The following is a 21,143-nucleotide window of genomic DNA, read 5'->3' on the forward strand; positions in this document are numbered from 1 at the left end:
TTCACCTCCGTAGGACTTGGGGGACAAGGAAACAAATGCAACCATGCTCACATGTGAGCAAGCAAACTGTTGTCTCTGACCAGGAGCCTTATGTCTTCTAACAGCATCCGTGAAATGAGTTGGCTAACCTGTTCATTTGTAAGCAGGGTAAGAACCAAGTTGCAATGACAATTTAGCAATGACAATCTGAAGCCCAAACTTAATTGTTTTCGTTTGCTTTTAAAACACTTCTTGGTGTACAAAGAAAAAGACCTTGTTAATGTATCATTAAGGGTGGTTAGGTCAGAGGATACTAAAATTTATACAAATTGCTGCTACAGGAGTAATGAGAGCAGAGACCCTGAGGGTTGCCACTAAGCAGAAAAAGGAAACTATGGTTGTGTGTGCCTGACATTAACTTCTATTTCTTCATAATTCAGGCTACCCTTTGCCCTCAATTAAACTGAATTAGTGCAACTTTATTGCTTTATACATTTTATTCAAAGGCACAGTAAAACATCAGCATTCCCTTTGAGAATTAATTCAAGAAAAATTCAACTTGTTATGTATATGTATACAACAAAATCCACTGCAGTGAACTATAAGAAAATGTCTACAGATTCTCTGGTTTCCTAAGAATCTCATTACATGAATCAAGCAGACTATGCTCATTTGATCCAGCAAAAGTCAGTGACTTACGTCAGGAGTGGTGATTTCTGCCAAGTCATGAAGTTCTTGAATGGGGTCACTTTTTTGTTGCCTGATGTAATCTGCAAGTGCTTTCACTGATCGCTGACCCCTGTATTCTCTCTTCATCATCATCCCATTACGAAACAACTTGAGGGTTGGGTATTTGCTTATCCTATATCTCTGGGCTATATCAGCTAAAAGAATGAAAACAAAAATTAACTTCACCTTCAAACTTAGTCTCAGTGGGCCCTTTAGCCCAGCTGTAAAAATCTTACAATTATTTAGGGAGAACATTTTGGTTCATGTAATTCTTTTCCAGCATTAGAAAAAAGAAACTAATCATGACAAGGTTCATACTGGTTAAGAGGCTAGGTTCCAGATGTATGCTGCCTGGTTTAAACCCCAAAGCTATTTTACTGGCTGTTGAGTTTGCAAGGTGCATCGACTACCCTTGCCTTATTTCTCATCTGTTATATAGGGATAATAATTTCTACCACACAGAGTTATTTTAAGGACTAAGTGAGACAACTCAAATGCATAAAAGAGTAAACCCTTAATAAATGTCAGTATTATTGTAGATGCAGTCTAGAAAAAAAATTAGAATGTGCAAAATTCCAATTTTGAAAAGTCATTCAAGTTACTTTATATTGTAAGGATCTTATAGTATTTAGTAAAAGAAAATTAAATTTAAATCACTCTTAAAGGCTAAAACTATTAGATTCACGGCTAGAAGGAGTATTTATAATCCCACATATGAAAATTTTCTGTAAGCTAATACAATTAAAAGCAAAATTCAGAGTATACACAAAAAAAAAAAAAAAATATATATATATATATATATACCTTTACTATGACCTAAGGGTATATTCTCACACATATCATTAAAATTAGTATTCAGAGTCTCAAAATAAGAAACTGAGTAAAAATGTATGCTGATCTCACTTTTAGGAATCACAATTACTAAGATACAGACTCAATCAGAATGGAAAAGCCTTTAAATTTTTCTGCCGTTACTTCTAAGAGGTAGCAAATAGGAGAAATCAATGGTTTCTAGACACTTGTTTTAATTCCTAAGTCATGTCCCTCTCTTGTGGACCCCCACGGATTACTACCTGCCATGGTTTCTCTGTCCATGGGATTTTTCAGACAAGAATAATGGAGTGTGTTGCCATTTTCTTCTCCAGGGGATCTTCCTGACCCAGGGATCAAACCCACATCTCCTGTATTGGCAGGGGGATTCTTTACTGCTGAGCCACCAGGGAAGTCCTGCTGCTGCTGCTGCTGTCACTTCAGTCGTGTCCGACTCTGTGCGACCCCATAGACAGCAGCCCACCAGGCTTCCCGTCCCTGGGATTCTCCAGGCAAGAACACTGGAGCGGGTTGCCATTTCCTTCTCCAATGCAGGAAAGTGAAAAGTGAAAGTGAAGTTGCTCAGTCATGTCCAACTCCTAGGGACCCCATGGACTGCAGCCCACCAGGCTCCTCCGTCCATGGGATCCTCCAGGCAAAAGTACTGGAGTGGAGTGCCATTGCCTTCTCTGAGGGAAGTCCTAGTAAAGCTCAAATGCCATACTAGTCACATGTATGAGAATGTTAAAAGATGCACTACATTTTTAGACTGACGGGGACCTGAGAGAGCATAAGTAGCTTAAGACAGGTGAAAAACAATTTTTTTAACTGAGTTCTAAAATTAAGTAATTTTAAAACAGCAGTACAGAAACCATGAAAATTCTCTAGCACTACCTCCATTCCTAGCAGTTACAAAACAAAACAGAATTGCAATAAACTGTTAACTGTCTTAATTTTCTAGGCAATAAGATGGTAGAAACAACAGTACCAGAGGATATATACACGGATGAGTGCTGACAGTTTCATGGGTGTGTTCACATAGGGCAAAACTTAATTTGTATGTTTTAGATATGTACAGTTAAGTCAACTATACCTCCAAAAAATTTTTTAAAAATTAAAATGACCACTGACTATACAAAACAACAATTATGCCTTGTGGGCTTTGACACAAAATACATAAAATAAAAACAACAACATATAAACTGGGGAAGGGGAAGTAAGCATTCTAATGTCTTTGCAATGCCTTGGAAGAGGTAAAAATACACTATTTTCGTAAGTCAAGGTTGCATTTTTTTCCTAAGATCAAAGAATGCTAAAATGGCGTATTAGAAGTTAAGGATGGAATATGGGTTCTCAGAAGTAGGTTTGGAGAAAAGATGATGTAATTCAGATCATATAACTCTTTGTTAAATTCCATGGAGGACTTATAAAGGAGTAAATATGCTTGACTATTATTAACATGGGCTTGTGGCTCAGCAGGTAAAGAATCTGCCTGCAACGTGGGACACCTGGGTTCAGTCCCTGGATTGGGAAGATCCCGTGAAGAAGGGAACAGCTTACCCAATCCAGTGTTCTGGCCTAGAGAATTCTCACAGAGTTGGACATGACTGAGCGGCTTTCACTTATTATTAATATAATTCTTTAAATAGAAGACAAATATGAGCAAATACAACCCCTGGTCATATGAGACTGAGAAGACTATTTTATTCACCAAATCACAGAAATTTGAAATAATATTAAGATATCTTAATATGCATGTATTTCAGTTCAGTTCAGTCCAGTCGCTCAGTCGTGTCCGACTCTTTGCGACCCCATGAATCGCAGCACTCCAGGCCTCCCTGTCCGTCAACAACTCCTGGAGTTCATTCAGACTCACGTCCATTGAGTCAGTGATGGCATCCAGCCATCGCATCCTCTGTCATCCCCTTCTCCTGCTGCCCCCAACCCCACCCAATGAGTCCACCTTTCGCATGAGGTGGCCAAACTACTGGAGTTTCAGCTTTAGCATCATTCCTTCCAAAGAACACGCAGGGCTGATCTCCTTTAGAAGAGACTGGTTGGATCGCCTTGCAGTCCAAGGGACTCTCAAGAGTATTCTCCAATACCACAGTTCAAAAGCATCAATTCTTCAGAACTCAGCTTTCTTCACAGTCCAACTCTCACATCCATACATGACCACTGGAAAAACCATAGCCTTAACTAGACGGACCTTGTTGGCAAAGTAATGTCTCGGCTTTTCAATATGCTATCTAGGTTGGTCATAAACTTTTCTTCCAAGGAGTAAGCGTCTTTTAATTTCATGGCTACGGTCACCATCTGAAGTGATTTTGGAGCCTAAAAAAATAAAGTCTGACACTGTTTCCACTGTTTCCCCATTTATTTCCCATGAAGTGATGGGACCAGATGCCATGATCTTCGTTTTCTGAATGTTGAGCTTTAAGCCAACTTTTTCACTCTCCACTTTCACTTTCATCAAGAGGCTTTTTAGTTCTTCACTTTCTGCTATAAGGGTGGTGTCATCTGCATATCTGAGGTTATTGCTATTTCTCCCGGCAGTCTTGATTCCAGCTTGTGCTTCCTCCAGTCCAGCGTTTCTCATGATGTACTCTGCATATAAGTTAAATAAGCAGGGTGACAATATACAGCCTTGACGTACTCCTTTTCCTATTTGGAGCCAGTCTGTTGTTCCAGGTCCAGTTCTAACTGTTGCTTCCTGATCTGCATACAGGTTTCTCAAGAGGCAGGTCAGGTGGTCTGGTATTCCCATCTCTTTCAGAATTGGGATCACCACAGTTTCTTGTGATCCACACAGTCAAAGGCTTTGGCATAGTCAATAAAGCAGAAATAGATGTTTCTGTAACTCTCTTGCTTTTTCAATGATCCAGTGGATGTTGGCAATATGATCTCTGGTTCCTCTGCCTTTTCTAAAACAAGCTTGAACGTCTGGAAGTTCATGGTTCACATATTCCTGAAGCCTGGCTTGGAGAATTTTGAGCATTACTTTACTAGCGTGTGAGATGAGTGCAATTGTGCGGTAGTTTGAGCATTCTTTGGCATTGCCTTTCTTTGGGATTGGAATGAAAACTGACCTTTTCCAGTCCTGTGGCCACTGCTGAGTCTTCCAAATTTGCTGGCATATTGAGTGCAACACTTTCACAGCATCATCTTTCAGGATTTGGAATAGCTCAACTGGAATTCCATCACCTCCACTAGCTTTGTTCATAGTGATGCTTTCTAAGGCCCACTTAACTTCACATTCCAGGATGTTTGGCTCTAGGTGAGTGATCACATCATGATTATCTTGGTCATGAAGATCTTTTTTGTACAGTTCTTCTGTGTATTCTTGCCACCTCTTCTTAATATCTTCTGCTTCTGTTAGGTCCATACCATTTCTGTCCTTTATCGAGCCCATCTTTACATGAAATGTTCCCTTGGTATCTCTAATTTTCTTGAAGAGATCTCTAGTCTTTCCCATTCTGTTGTTTTCCTCTATTTCTTTGCACTGATTGCTGAGGAAGGCTTTCTTATCTCTCCTTGCTATTCTTTGGAACTCTGCATTCAGATGCTTAAATCTTTCCTTTTCTCCTTTGCTTTTCACTTTTCTTCTTTCACAGCTATTTGTAAGGCCTCCCCAGACAGCCATTTTGCTTTTTTGCATTTCTTTTACATAGGGATGGTCTTCATCCCTGTCTCCTGTACAGTGTCATGAACCTCCATCCATAGTTCATCAGGCACTCTATCAGATCTAGTCCCCTAAATCTATTTCTCACTTCCATTGTATAATCATAAGGGATTTGATTTAGGTCATACCTGAATGGTCTAGTGGTTTTCCCTACTTTCTTCAATTTCAGTCTGAATTTGGCAATAAGGAGTTCATGATCTGAGCCACAGTCAGCACCTGGTCTTGTTTTAGTTGACTGTATAGAGCTTCTCCATCTTTGGCTGCAAAGAATATAATCAATCTGATTTTGGTGTTGACCATCTGGTGATGTCCATGTGTAGAGTCTTTTCTTGTGTTGTTGGAAGAGGGTGTTTGCTATGACCAGTGCGTTCTCTTGGCAAAACTCTATTAGTCTTTGCCCTGCTTCATTCCGTATTCCAAGGCCAAATTTGCCTGTTTCTCCAGGTGTTTCTTGACTTCCTACTTTTGCATTCCAGTCCCCTATAATGAAAAGGACATCTTTTTTTGGGTGTTAGTTCTAAAAGGTCTTGTAGGTCTTCATAGAACCGTTCAACTTCAGCTTCTTCAGCGTTATTGGTTGGGGCACAGACTTGGATTACTGTGGTATTGTATTTACTAGACATTAATCTGTTTGGCTTAGGAGTCAATACTTTCTGAAGCAGAATACTACAGGATATATCAGCTATAAGCCCTTTATCAACCTGATAAATTAATGAGAAAACATGTCTTTGAGGTGTTATAAAAAATGGTGGGTTTTATTACCTGAGCAAGGAATTAATTAGACTAAATTGGTACTATAAATTGAGGGGTAAGTTCAAATCAGTTGCTCAGTCATGTCTGACTCTTTGCGACCCCATGGACTGCAGCACACCAGGCTTCCCTGTCCATCACCAACTCCCAGAGCTTGCTCAAACTCATGTCCATGGAGTCAGTGATGCCATCCAATCATCTATATTCTCTTTTGTACCCTTCTCCTCCTGCCTTCAATCTTTCCCAGCTTCAGGGTCTTTTCTAATGAGTCAGTTCTTGCATCAGGTGACCAAAGAATTGCAGTTTCAGCTTCAGCATCAGTCCTTTCAATGAATATTAAGGACTGATTTCCTTTAGGATTGACTGATTTGATCTTCTTGCAGTCCAAGGGACTCTCAAGAGTCTTCTCTACCACCACACTTCAAAGCATCAATTCTTCAGTGCTCAACTTTCTTTATGGTCCAACTCTCACATCCATACATGACTACTGGAAAAACCATAGCTCTGACTAGACAGACCTTTGCTAGCAAAGTAATGTTTCTGCTTTTTAATATTATGCTGTCTAGGCTGTTCATAGCTTTTCTTATAAGGAGCAAGCATCTTTTAATTTCATGGCTGCAATCACCATCTGCAGTGATTCTGGAGCACTGAATAACTGTTTTCTGTCACTGTTCCCATTGTTTCCACATCTATTTGCCATGAAGTGATGGAACCGGACACCATGAATTTAGTTTTCCGAATGTTGAGCTTTAAGCCAACTTTTCCACATTCCTCTTTCACTTTCATCAAGAGGCTTTTTAGTTCTTCTTTGCTTTCTGCCATAACAGTGGTGTCATCTGCATATATGAGGTTATTGATATTTCTCCCAGCAATCTTGATTCCAGCTTGTGCTTCATCCAGCCTGGCATTTCACATGATAAACTCTGCATATAAGTTAAATAAGGTGACAATATAGAACCTTGACGTATTCCTTTCCCAATTTGGAACCAGTCTGTTGTTCCATGTCCAGATCTAACTGTTGCTTCTTGACCTGCATACAGATTTCTCAGGAGGCAGGTCAGGTGGTCTGGTATTCCCATCTCTTTCAGAATTTCCACAGTTTGTCGTGATCCACAAAGCCAAAGGCTTTGGCATAGTCAGTAAAGCAAAAGTAGATTTTTTCTGGAACTGTCTTGCTTTTTTGATGATCCATGGATGTTGCCAATTTGATCTCTGGTTCCTCTGGCTTTTCTAAATCCAGCTTGAACATCTGGAAGTTCATGGTTCACATACTGTTGAAGCCTGGCTTGGAGAATTTTGAGCATTAACTTTGCTAGCGGGTGAGATGAGTGCAATTGTGCAGTACTTTGAGCATTCTTTGGCATTGCCTTTCGTTGGGATTGGAATGAAAACTGACCTTTTCCACTCCTGTGGCCACTGCTGAGTTTTCCAAATTTGCTGGCATATTGAGTGTGGCACTTTCACAGCATCATCTTTTAGGACTTGAAATAGTTCAAGTGGAATTCTATCAGTTGAGTGGAACAAAGCTCCAGTAGCTTTGTTCGTAGTGATGCTTCCTAAGGCCCATTTGACTTTGCATTCCAGGATGTCTGGCTCTAGGTGAGTGATCACACCATCACTCACCTAGATGAGTGTAAGAGTTTTTGTATAAGCAAGAAGAAGTCTTTTAAGATAAACAGAAGCACTTGCTATAAGGAGAAGGCTACAAAGTCTTACACTCACCCTTATACAAGAAAACCAGCTCAAAGAAATAATAAAAAGTACAGAACTTTACCTTTCTTAACTAAAAAAGTCATTCAGTCCTCATCATGCCACACAGTAAACCTAGCATACTGTAAAATGAATTTTTGCAGTAATATATAAACAAGTTTTTAAATAAAAATGCTGTTAAAATTAGGCTAAATAGTTCTATTGGTCAATGCTACAATGCAGTGGACTGGACTGTGGAAACATCTTTTTAAAAGTTACTATTTTTCCTGAATATCCATCAGTAAGAGATTGGTTAGATAAAGTATGGTACACCCAAACAACAAAGTACTAGGCTGTTATATAAAAGAATGAAAAAGATTCCTTTGTGCTTCTGAGGAACAATCACTAAGATACACTGTTCAGTGAAAAAAGCCAGGTGCAGAGAAGATGAAAGAAATATTAAAAAAAATTAGAAAATAAGTAGGACTATGTATATATGTATCTTTGCCCCCTTACCCCCTCACTCCCTCCAAAAAACAACATCAAAGGACGAAAATGCAAGGTGAGGTCAGGAATGGAATTTATAGTTCCTGACTTTACCGTGGTTTTATAGTTTTGATTTGGGATAAAGAAAATATTTAATAGTAAAACAAAATTAGATTAAAGATATTGAATACTGTAATTCTTATTTTGAACTAAACACACACACACACATTATAGATAAAGCCATGAGTAATCATGCTAATGCTATTAAAATTCAAGATTTTCAGCATAAGATACAAATATAAAATTGAGGAAATTAAATAAAAACCCTGTATTATTTAGTTGGAGTTGAAATCACTACCAAAAATTCAGAATGTGTTTTTTGTCTTTCAAAAATACGTATTTCTAAGCACTTTCCCCTGAAAGCTTCATTGGCTAATTCTACCAAATATTTAAGGAAGAAATAATTCCATTTCCAAACAAACTTTTCCCAAAACCTAAAGAGATTACTTTCCAATTATGATTACTTGGAGTAATTACTTTCCAGTTACTTTCCACCATTACCCTTATATCCAAGCCAGATAATATTTGGGCATTTCTTATAATATCCACATATTAAAAAAATTACAGATCAGTATACCCAATAATAAAAATTAGAGGACCTACACTAGTGGACTTTAACCTTTCATGTAGGCCTCCAGTAATTTAGACATTGTGATAGTGACATAAAGATAGACAAACAGACCAATGGAATAGTGTCCAGAATCAGACCCACTCAGCCATGTAGAACTGATTTTTGGGAAAGAAACAATAGTAAAGTCTAACTATACACTATTTACAAAATACATACCTAAACCTAAGGATGCAAAAACCTTGAAGTTAAAAGGATGGGGGAAAATATACCGTATAATACTAATCCAAAGAAATCTCGAGGGCTGAGAGGAGCTACTCCACGTTCAAGGTCAGGAGGGGCGGCCGTGAGGAGATACCACTTGTCCAAGGTAAGGAGCAGCGGCTGCGCTTTGCTGGAGCAGCCGTGAAGAGATACCCAACGCCCAAGGTAAGAGAAACCCAAGTAAGACGGTAGGTGTCGCAAGAGGGCATCAGAGGGCAGACACACTGAAACCATACTCACAGAAAACTAGTCAATCTAATCACACTAGGACCACAGCCTTGTCTAACTCAATGAAACTAAGCCATGCCCGTGGAGCAACCCAAGACGGGCGGGTCATGGTGGAGAGATTTGACAGAATGTGGTCCACTGGAGAAGGGAGTGGCAAACCACTTCAGTACTCTTGCCTTGAGAACCCCATGAACAGTATGAAAAGGCAAAATGATAGGATACTGAAAGAGGAACTCCCCACGTCAGTAGGGGCCCAATATGCTACTGGAGATCAGTGGAGAAATAACTCCAGAAAGAATGAAGGGATGGAGCCAAAGCAAAAACAATACCCAGTTGTGGATGTGACTGGTGGTAGAAGCAAGGTCTGATGCTGTAAAGAGCAATATTGCATAGAAACCTGGAATGTCAGGTCCATGTATCAAGGCAAATTGGAAGTGGTCAAACAGGAGATGGCAAGAGTGAACATCAGCGATCTCAAATGGACTGGAATGGGTGAATTTAACTCAGATGACCAATATATATCTACGACTGCGAGCAGGAATCCCTCAGAAGAAATGGAGTAGCCATCATGGTCAACAAAAGAGTCCAAAATGCAGTACTTGGATGCAATCTCAAAAACAACAGAATGATCTCTGTTCATTTCCAAGGCAAACCATTTAATATCACAGTAATCCAAGTCTATGCCCAAACCAGTAACACTGAAGAAGCTGAAGTTGAATGGTTCTATGAAGACCTTCAAGACCTTTTAGAACTAACACCCCAAAAATATGTCCTTTTCATTATAGGGGACTGGAATGCAAAAATAGGAAGTCAAGAAACACCTGGAGAAACAGGCAAATTTGGCCTTGGAATACGGAATGAAGCAGGGCAAAGACTAATAGAGTTTTGCCAAGAGAACGCACTGGTCATAGCAAACACCCTCTTCCAACAACACAAGAAAAGACTCTACACATGGACATCACCAGATGGTCAACACCAAAATCAGATTGATTATATTCTTTGCAGCCAAAGATGGAGAAGCTCTATACAGTCAACTAAAACAAGACCAGGTGCTGACTGTGGCTCAGATCATGAAGTCCTTATTGCCAAATTCAGACTGAAATTGAAGAAAGTAGGGAAAACCACTAGACCATTCAGGTATGACCTAAATCAAATCCCTTATGATTATACAGTGGAAGTGAGAAATAGATTTAAGGGCCTAGATCTGATAGATAGAGTGCCTGATGAACTATGGATGGAGGTTCGTGACATTGTACAGGAGACAGGGATGAAGACCATCCCTACGTAAAAGAAATGCAAAAAAGCAAAATGGCTGTCTGGGGAGGCCTTACAAATAGCTGTGAAAAGAAGAAAAGTGGAAAGCAAAGGAGAAAAGGAAAGATTTAAGCATCTGAATGCAGAGTTCCAAAGAATAGCAAGGAGAGATAAGAAAGCCTTCCTCAGCAATCAGTGCAAAGAAATAGAGGAAAACAACAGAATGGAAAAGACTAGAGATCTCTTCAAGAAAATTAGAGATACCAAGGGAACATTTCATGTAAAGATGGGCTCGATAAAGGACAGAAATGGTATGGACCTAACAGAAGCAGAAGATATTAAGAAGAGGTGGCAAGAATACACAGAAGAACTGTACAAAATAGATCTTCATGACCAAGATAATCATGATGGTGATCACTCACCTAGAGCCAAACATCCTGGAACGTGAAGTTAAGTGGGCCTTAGAAAGCATCACTACGAACAAAGCTAGTGGAGGTGATGGAAGTCCAGTGGAGCTATTCCAAATCCTGAAAGATGATGCTGTGAAAGTGCTGCACTCAATATGCCAGCAAATTTGGAAAATTCAGCAACGGCCACAGGACTGGAAAAGGTCAGTTTTCATCCCAATCCCAAAGAAAGGCAATGCCAAAGAATGCTCAAACTACCGCACAATTGCATTCATCTCACATGCTAGTAAAGTAATGCTCAAAATTCTTCAAGTCAGGCTTCAGGAATATGTGAACCGTGAATTTCCAGATGTTCAAGCTTGTTTTAGAAAAGGCAGAGGAACCAGAGATCAAATTGCCAATATCCGCTGGATCATCGAAAAAGCAAGAGAGTTCCAGAAAAACATCTATTTCTGCTTTATTGACTATGCCAAAGCCTTTGACTGTGTGGATCACAAGAAACTGGAAAATTCTGAAAGAGATGGGAATACCAGACCACCTGACCTGCCTCTTGAGAAACCTATATGCAGGTCAGGAAGCAAAAGTTAGAACTGGACATGGAACAACAGACTGGTTCCAAATAGGAAAAGGAGTACGTCAAAGCTGTATATTGTCACCCTACTTATTTAACTTATATGCAGAGTACATCATGAGAAACGGTGGGCTGGAAGAAGCACAAGCTGGAATCAAGACTGCCGGGAGAAATATCAATAACCTCAGATATGCAGATGACACCACCGTTATGGCAGAAAGCAAAGAAGAACTAAAGAGCCTCTTTTGAAAGTAAAAGAAGAGAGTGAAAAAGTTGGCTTAAAGCTCAAGATTCAGAAAACGAAGATCATGGCATCTGGTCCCATCACTTCATGGGAAATAGATGGGGAAACAGTGGAAACAGTGTCAGACTTTATTTTTCCGGGCTCCAAAATCACTGCAGATGGCAACTGCAGCCATGAAATTAAAAGGCACTTACTCCTTGGAAGGACAGTTATGACCATTCTAGACAGCATATTAAAAAGCAGAGACAGTACTTTGCCAACAAGGTCCATCTAGTCAAGGCTATGGTTTTTCCAGTAGTCATGTATATGGATGTGAGAGTTGGACTATAAAGAAAGCTGAGTGCTGAAGAATTGATGCTTTTGAATGTGGTGCTGGAGAAGATTCTTGCGAGTCCCTTGGACTGTGAGCCAATCCACCAGTCCATCCTAAAGGAGATCAATCCTGGGTGTTCATTGGAAGGACTGATGTTGAAGCTGAAACTCCAATACTTAGGCCACCTGACGCAAAGAGCTGACTCATTTGAAAAGACCCTGATGCTGGGAAAGATTGAAGGCATGAGGAGAAGGGGATGACAGAGGATGAGATGGTTGGATGGCATCACCAACTCATTGGACATGGGTTTGGGTGGACTCCAGGAGTTGGTGATGGACAGTGAGGCCTGGCGTGCTGCAGTCCATGGGTTCGTAAAGAGTCAGACAAACTCAGCGACTGAACTGAAATGAACTGAACTGCATGAATCACAGAAAAAGTCTCAACAGCTTTCAAATGATTCAACTCATAATGAGAATAACGTAACTTCTATATGCCATGGATTAAAGATGAAATTACAAAGGGAAACTGGAAAATATTTTGAAATGAATGATAATGAAAATACATATCAGAGCTTGCAGCATGCAGCCTAGGCAATACTTAGAATGGAAATATAACACTAAAATGGATATGTTGGGGGAAATTCTACCAAACATTTAAGGACACGATAATGATATTTATACAACCATTCCAGAGAAAAAACAAAAAAAAGGGGACATTTCCCAAGTAATTTTATGAAATAAATTAATCATATTCATAATATATAAAGAGCAGTAACAAAAGGACCATCAAAAAAGATAAGTGGGCTAAGATATCAATTTATGAAAGAAACCTTTCATAAAGAATGACCAGTAAAAATATGACCAATAAAAATATGCTGAGTTGTAATCAAGAAGTAACAAATTAAAACTATCAGAGAATACATTTTGACCACCCTATCAGCAAAATCGCAATAACAAAAATTTTTTTAATCAATAATATCAGGTCCTAGGAAGGGAAAATATATCCTACAATGTTCAATTTAGGTGCATATTCAATGTTAAACCTAATGTGCCAAGAAATTAAATCCCCAAAGGATTTGGCAGAAAGGATATGAGATAGATTCAGAAAGAAATGAACTAGTCTAATACAAAACATCCATTTTCTATTTGTGGCCTAAGGATCATTATGAAAATGGATAGCAAGAGGCACTGCTTGAGACAATATAATGCTTTCAACTTCCTTAACTTGGTGAATTAGTGGGCATAATGGGAAAAGAGTGTTCTGATAGCAAATACGGATATACTAGAAGTAAAATAAATAAGGCTAGAGATGGACTCCAGAGAGTATTAAGTGCTAAATTAATGGAATTTGAATTTTATCCTGCTTGTGATAAGCAGTCACTGAGCAGCAGAGCTGGCTTTGAAAATATTCACCTGACAGCATAGAGCACCAGGAAGACCAGTAAGGAAGCCGCTACAGCAAACCCCGCAGAAATAAGAGTCTGTTTACCAACTTACACAGTACAACCTTTAGCCTGCCTTAAAATACTAGTTACAGATTTTAAAAAAAGATTAAATAGCACTTAAAGACTATTAGAGGGATAGATACTTGCTTAATTCTCAAACAACATCATGGCAGCAGGTATACAACATAATGAGGTAGCGTTTAATTACTAAGAAGGAATAACCTTAAAATTGCATTGATCAATAATCTCAGACATAAAGGTGACTTTTTACACGCTTTGGTCAAAAGTGACTTTAGGTTAATTACAAGGTGACATTTGACAGTACCATGAAGAATGACTTAAGGGGTATAATAAATGGAGGGTTTTTAAAAAAATTATTATTAACTGGATGGATCAAATGTTAAAATGGATGGCAAAGGAATTATAAACTTAAGGTTAACAGCTTGCTGATTGGAAAATTAGCACATAATTCTGCTTCAGTGGTCACTTACTGCTCCTTGATGTGTTCTGCCTGCCAGCCTGCCACCTCATGCCTAGCAAGGTTCCAAAAAGGGAAGTGCCCCTTGCTCTGGTCTAAGCAATGTCCCTGCCTGCTATGATTATCCATGTCAGAGAGTAAAAGAGGCAGATGGTTTCAATAGAAAGGTCTTACTGTTCTGGTTCCAGGATAAGGAGCACTGCTACCTGTGTGTTTTTCTATGCCCAAACTACACCCTCCCACAACGTGGTAAAAAAACAAACAAACAAACAAACAAAAAACCACAACAATAAAATAAAACCCTAAATGTAAAAATCACTAACAAAGCCTATAAGCTTACTCGGGATTCGGACTAAACCTGCTCATACAAGTTGTATTTTATGCACATGAATTCTTCACTGTATATCTTTTTTTCAGAACTGAAACACAGTTGACATATGGCATGTTGACTTGATTCATTTCTATACTACAATATTACAGCATGATCCTCCTCACTATAGTGTTAGCTAGTATTCCTAAATTTACATAATTATGATTCCTTTTTTGTGATGGGAATAATTAAGATCCCGTCTCTTAGCAAGTTTGATGTTAATACAATATTGTTGTTTGTAATTATTTTCCTATTCTTAACGTCTCACTTGTTTATAACTCTTATAAAAACTTCTCAATTTCTTATGTAGAAAGTTCAAGTTGCACTGGAAGGCAGGAGAAAGTGCTGCCTACTTCAAGAGCAATTACAAAGTACTTTCCTAAAAGTGCTAGTGGGAATCTGAATGTTCTGCACTGACCAGCAAATAATACATTCAACAAGACTCTCTCTTGCTTGGAGAAGGAAATGGCAACCCACTCCACTATTCTTGCTTGGAGAATCCCATGGGTAGAGGAGCCTGGTGAGCTATAGTCCATGGGGTAGCAGAGTCGGACACGACTAAGCTACTGACCCATCTCTTGCTCAGTGCCATACAGCCTATAGCCACTGGAGGTCAGCAGAGAACCTGGTCCCACCAGGGGCAGATGAATGATCTTCCTTCATCTTAAGGCAGCATGACCACCAGGGAAAGTGATTAATTTTATCCCCAATCTCCCCAAACAATGTTGAATAGGATGAGACCAAGTGATATCATGATCTGTAATTGAAGTAAAGGCAAGTTTTAATCACATATGTACAAATTTTGGAAGACAAACAATTACAAACAAGGATATGAGAACATTCTGTAATCCAGCTACCACTGGGGAAAATCACTATTAACATTTTGGTTATATATTGCTGCATTTGAATAACAGTTGCTTAACTAGCAGTGACATGTTTCAATTGAGAAAAAAAAAAAAAAAACAACTCTGAGGTTAGTCAAACAGTAAAGTGCCAGCATCAGTACTTACAGAACTGGGTATTAACAGACTGGAAGAAAATCCTAGAAACACTCAAAATGGCACAGAAGTCGACATTGTGTGGAAAAACACAAGAATCAATGACAGAATTGGAAAGTGACTGCACAGGAGTCAGATTCTGAATGTGAAACTGGTTCAGGATTACTTGAATAAATTTGTTTCCCTTTTTAGGTACATAAATAAACGATGTGAAAAATCTGTAAGTAATTCTAAAATAGCTCTTAGGATAGACATAAAAATCCTAAGTGATAAGAAAAGACTGTGCTATAGTTCTATTTTTGTTTTTTTTTCAGTTACAGATAGAAGAGTAGCAGAAGTGTGCTTTATAATCAGTGACAAGTAAACTTGATAAAATACAGCAAAAAATACATTATCATATTGTTGAGAGGTAATGAGAGAACCTATTTGAAGTATTTAACAAAGTACCTACAAAGGAACAGTTCATAAATGCTGGCTATTATTTATCATCCATCTGTTCAACAACTATAAATAAACACTGGCTGTGTGCTAGGTGTCAATCCAGTGCTAGACATAGAGGGGTAAAAAGATCCTTGCTCTTATAGAGTTCCCATTATTATTGTTGTCATTAATATTACTGCTGCTGCTACTACTATTTCTGTTTCCACACACACAAATCTTTTTTTTTCTAACTCGTATTTACTCATTTGGCTATGCCAGGTCTTAGTTGCAGCCCGGGATCTTCGGTCTTCGTTGCAGCATGTGGAATCTTTAGTTGTGGCATGTGGGATTTAGTTCCGTGACCAGGGATTGAACCCGGGCCCTCTGCATTGGGAGCTCAGAGTCCTAGCAACTGGACGACCAGGCAAGTCCCCAGACTAGAAGCCTAAATGAAATTCTTAAAACTCTTCATATATAATACAGGGTAACAAAAAGATGTACCAGTCTGGATTTTCTAAGATCAGTATAAAAGAAATCCTCGAATAAGTCAATAATAAATGTATCTTCACCAGAGATGCAGCAATTCCTTTTACGGGCCCCCAGATGGGAAAATTTAAAAGGCAATTGTCAGATCTGTGACAAATATGAGCCCGCTCTCCCAGTCCTCTGCAGGATGAGCGAGGACATAGTGGCCATCACAGGACATAAATGCCCTCTCGGTTGTGGGAAGAGATTGTTTCTCTATCTGTATCTTCCATCTCTCTTTAACTGCCCTGACTTTTCCTTTTTCTTTTCCTCTACTTCTCTTCTACTTAAATACAACAAATGGAGAAGTTAGGGGCTTAGGAGGAGAACTAAATTCTACCACTAGATGAGGGTTTTTCAAGCTACAAGCTTTACACTGGGATTTCAAAAAAAATATAGCTAAGCTTAAAGTTGGAAGCTTCCTGATGTCACCCCAGCATCACTCTGAGTTTAAAATTTTCTAAGTTTCCAGCCTTTTGCAGGAAGACAGTAGAGTGGGGAAGGGAAATCAAAGCTGCTGCATCCAGCTTATATACAGAAACCAAAGGGCTGACGGAGTGAAATTAGCCTTCTGCATCACTCTTGCCTTCTCTCCTCTAGCTCCAGGTTCTCAACCTATTTACCTGAACCTTTCAACCTTCAAATAAAGTCCTAAAAGGGCATACAAAGAGGTGAGATAAAGGTAAGAGAGAAAGCACTCCATGGGATGCTGCTAGGTGGAAAAGACATAGATAGAAAGAAATGTGGGCAGCAGACCTATAATTATGCCCTGAGATGGGTTTTCCCAATCAACTAGTAAACTGAAGTAGAGGACAACTCCAAACTAAGGACGTGCACCAGGTTCTAAGGAATGAGTACGTGCACTGCCTCCCACAGGGACTTCTTTGAGAATACTCACTTGGCATGTTTTATGAAAATTAGTGCCATTACATTTTTATATTATTATATAATTATGTTGCTTGTTTCTTAACTTATTGTTCTCAACTCTTTGTTTCTTAACTCTTGTTCTCAGTTCTTAAGCAGGGCTGATAAAGAAAAAACACCACATTGGCAGAAATTCCCAAATGCAAGACAATATACAAGATTTGTGGCTAAGATAAATAGGTAAATTCTGACATGCCACACCTCAATTTAAGCTTGCAAAAATGTTAGGAAGCAATACACAGTCACTAAAGATTTTAAAAATTCAATGCAAGCAAAGCGTGGCTCATTCATTTTGCCACATTAATTTCTTCCAGTAATCTATCTTGAGTTTTATCAAGTCTTTCAGTGTTTATTGATAGGATAAGCTGGCTTTCCCCATTTTAGATATTGATGGGATTTATTCTATTTCCTAACATTAAGCCATTTTTGTGTTACTGGCATAAATTTTTTTTTTTTGGCCACACAGCACATGTGATCTTGGTTCCCTAACCAGGGACTGAACCTGCACTCTGATTGGAAGTGCAGAGTCTTAACCACTGGAATGCCAGGGAAGTCCACATAAGTTCTACTTGGTAATGGAAGAATGTTCACAAAGGGCACATCAGCCTTCCACTGTACCTGGTGGTAATGCAGAGATAGATGCTACTGTCCAAGAGAAGGCAGCTTATGAGAGAAGGCAGTTCAGACCCACAAAATGCCTTCCACTACCATCCCTGCACACAGGAGGTTTTCACTGAGAAAGAGACAGCCACTAAGAGAACTTGGGCTCAGATTCCAAAAGCCATCAAGGGGCTCTAAGTGTTCCTCGAAATGCCAGTGAGCGTCTATTCAAGGACATCCTTTTTAAATTCAATCATCATGTTGAAAATTACTTATCACAGTGAAAATAAACAGAAATTACAATTAACAGTATCACAGAACACCTGTAGAGTGCACACTTCAAGCTGCTTTTACACATATTTTCTCAAAAAGTCTAAATCAACAAGGCTCTCCTCTCTCTTTTCTAAACTAGACAAATTATAGGTTCAGTGACTTTTTATAACAGCTTTCTATCTTGAAATTTTTCAAGCTTATAGAAAAGATGAGAAAGTAATATAGTGAGTACCTGTACGCCCTCACCTGGATTTAACATTTAACCACACCCACCCCTCCTCATCCCTACACACACTTTCTATGGTGGCTCCTGAATCAAGTTCAGTGGTTTTTTTTTTTAAAAGATGTCCAACTATATATGACTTAGTAGGTAGCAGGGCACTGGTACCAGAACAAAGGCTTCTACCTTAGTAGAGGGTTGGGCCACACAGTACAGAAACAATAATAGAAACAATATCATATGTAAGTAAATACAGTTTTACGTATACACTGACCCAGTATAGATAATTTAAACAGACTATTGCATTATTCACACCAAACATTTTAAGTCATTTTAACATAGGAACTGGGTGAATTTTCAGTTTCTTTGAGAAACCTCAATTTAAATTACTTTACTTTGATTTCCAAAATCATAGTTACCTGATAAAAGCTGTATACTCTTGGGGACAGTCTGGCTCCCTCCATGTACCATGTAACCTCAATAAATCACTCACTCTCTCTAATCTCTGAGTCTTTCAGTGTCTTTATCTATAAAGCAATAATATACTCCAGCTCTCTGAAGTCCAACGTCCATTACCACCTCAGAAACTTCACATTTACTGCTCCTCCTGTCTGAAACACTCTTCTTCCTCTTTTTCCCTTAAAAAATCCTACTTTTCCTTATTCTCCAAGGGGACCTCTGTATACCCTTAGACTAAGTTGGACTTATTATCTCATAGTACCTAAAACCCTTCCCTTCAAAACAGTTATCCTGATGAGCAAATGTGTGTGTATTGCCCTTGCCTTTCTGGGTTTATCTGGCTCATTGCTGTAAACCTCCCACACTGCACTACAAAGAGCAGGCGTATAAAAAAAAATGCTGAGTAAGTAAATAACACTATCTAACTAAAGGGGCTGTGGTGAAGATAACTGAAATAATACATGCAAAAGCATGTATTATTAGTAGGTTTTTCCCAACAATCTGACTAGAATTTTTTCCCAAGAAATAACACTATTATTTTGAATGGAAGTTCTGGGTGACACACTGAGCCAGAAGCAAGACAGACTTAAGTATCAGAAGGTAAGACAGAGTAGGTTGCCACAGTACCAGACAGGTGATTAATAAGAACACCTATGTGGACAGGATGGTATTTTGATTCTGAGGTCACCTTCTGGTTTTGATAGGAAACTTTTTATCAAACTTCTGCCTGACAGAAACAAATCCTAAAGCACCAAGTAGGTGCTTTACAGAAAAACTACTGTAAGGAAGCAAAGCCTGTAAGAAGTAAAACTTTATATTTGCATACAGCATTAACTGTCTAAGTAAAAACTCCTAAGGGATCTACATAACACTTATTAGAACTAATAAGTACCAGTATACAAGATCATTATACAAAAATCAATTGTATTTTATATACCAGCAATAAACATAAGAAATTAAAATTTTAGTTTTGACAAATGTACCATGGAAAGGTAAAATAAAATGTCAATCAACACAAGGATAAACTGGGTTAAGGGGTAGAAGGAAGGTCACTGTATTATCTTCAGAATTTTTCTACAATATATCTCTACATTTGTTCCAAAAATAAAAAGGTTATTTGAAAAGTATCATTTACAACAGCATCAAAAAATAAATGCCTATTGATAAATTTGACAGAGATATGAAAGACATGTAGACTAAAACATTGCTGAAGACTGCAAAATACTGCTAAGAGAAACAGAAAAGACCTAAACAAATGGGAAGATATACAGTGTTCATGGATTAAAAGAGTCAATATCGTCAAAATGACAGTTCTCCACAAAGTGGCCTAAGGGTTCAAAGCCATCCCAGTTAGAACCCCAGCCTAGAACCCCACCCTAACCCCAGTTAGAATCCCACAACCACACCCTTTGGCTAGAAATTAATAAGCTGATTCTAAAAGTCTTACAGAAATCCAAAGCAACTAGAGTAACCTAACCACTGTGAAAAAAAGACAAGCTTAGAAGATTTAAACCACTTGCTTTGAGACTTACTACAAATCTAAAGTAATCTAGAAAGTGAGGTATTGGTATTAATATAAACAGACAAATATATCCAGTACAGAACAGAGACTAGAAATAGATCCATATATATATGGCCAGATGATTCTGACAAAGATGCAAAATTAGTGAAGAGAGGATTGTCTTTTCAACAGATAATGTCAGAACAACTTGGCAACTATTTGTAAAAAAAAAAAAGGCATTCTAATCCAAACATTGTGCCACATATAAAAATTAAGTCTAAATGCAACACAGACTTAGATGTATACTTCATACATAAAATTTATGAAAGAAACAATAGCAGAAAGTCTTTGTGATCATGGGTGAGGCAAAGATTTCTTAGAGAATTAAAAAGTATAGTCCATTTTTTAAAAGGACAAAATTAGACTCCATCAACATTAAGAGTATATGCCTTTCAGAAGATACTCTCAAACAAAACTTGAGATCTCATACTTCCTAACTTCAAAACTTATTATAAGACTACAATAATTTTAAAAAAAAGTGTGATACTAGCATAAACACAGACATATTGACCAATGGAACACAACAGATTATCCAAAAATAAACCCTCATATATGCTCAAATGATTTTTGACAAGGGTGTCAAGATCATTCAACAGGGAAAAGATAGTCTCATCAACAAATGGTGTTAGAAAAGCTGAATGTCCACCTGCAAAAGAATGAAACTGGATCCTTACCTTGAACCATACACAAAATTAATTCAAAATGGGTAAAAACCTAAACTTACCACCTAAATGATAATACTCTAGAAAGAAAATATAGGAGAAAAGATTCTGACATTGGATTTGCAATAATTTCTTGGACATAACACCGAAGAAATTATTGCAAATCCAAATGTTG

General features: G+C 38.3%; 1 protein-coding gene across 1 annotated transcript in view; it reads right to left on the minus strand.

Annotated features, from left to right (window-relative positions):
- The window catches only part of ERP44 (endoplasmic reticulum protein 44), a 96,784-nt gene that overhangs the window by 21,248 nt on the left and 54,393 nt on the right, over positions 1-21,143 (minus strand). Inside the window, exon 5 of the mRNA XM_005897023.3 lies at positions 679-863. Coding sequence (XP_005897085.1) covers positions 679-863 — 185 coding nt within the window. The remainder of the gene's footprint in view (positions 1-678; positions 864-21,143) is intronic.

The sequence above is a fragment of the Bos mutus genome, chromosome 8 (genome assembly GCF_027580195.1).
Source record: "Bos mutus isolate GX-2022 chromosome 8, NWIPB_WYAK_1.1, whole genome shotgun sequence".
Lineage (NCBI taxonomy): Eukaryota > Metazoa > Chordata > Mammalia > Artiodactyla > Bovidae > Bos > Bos mutus.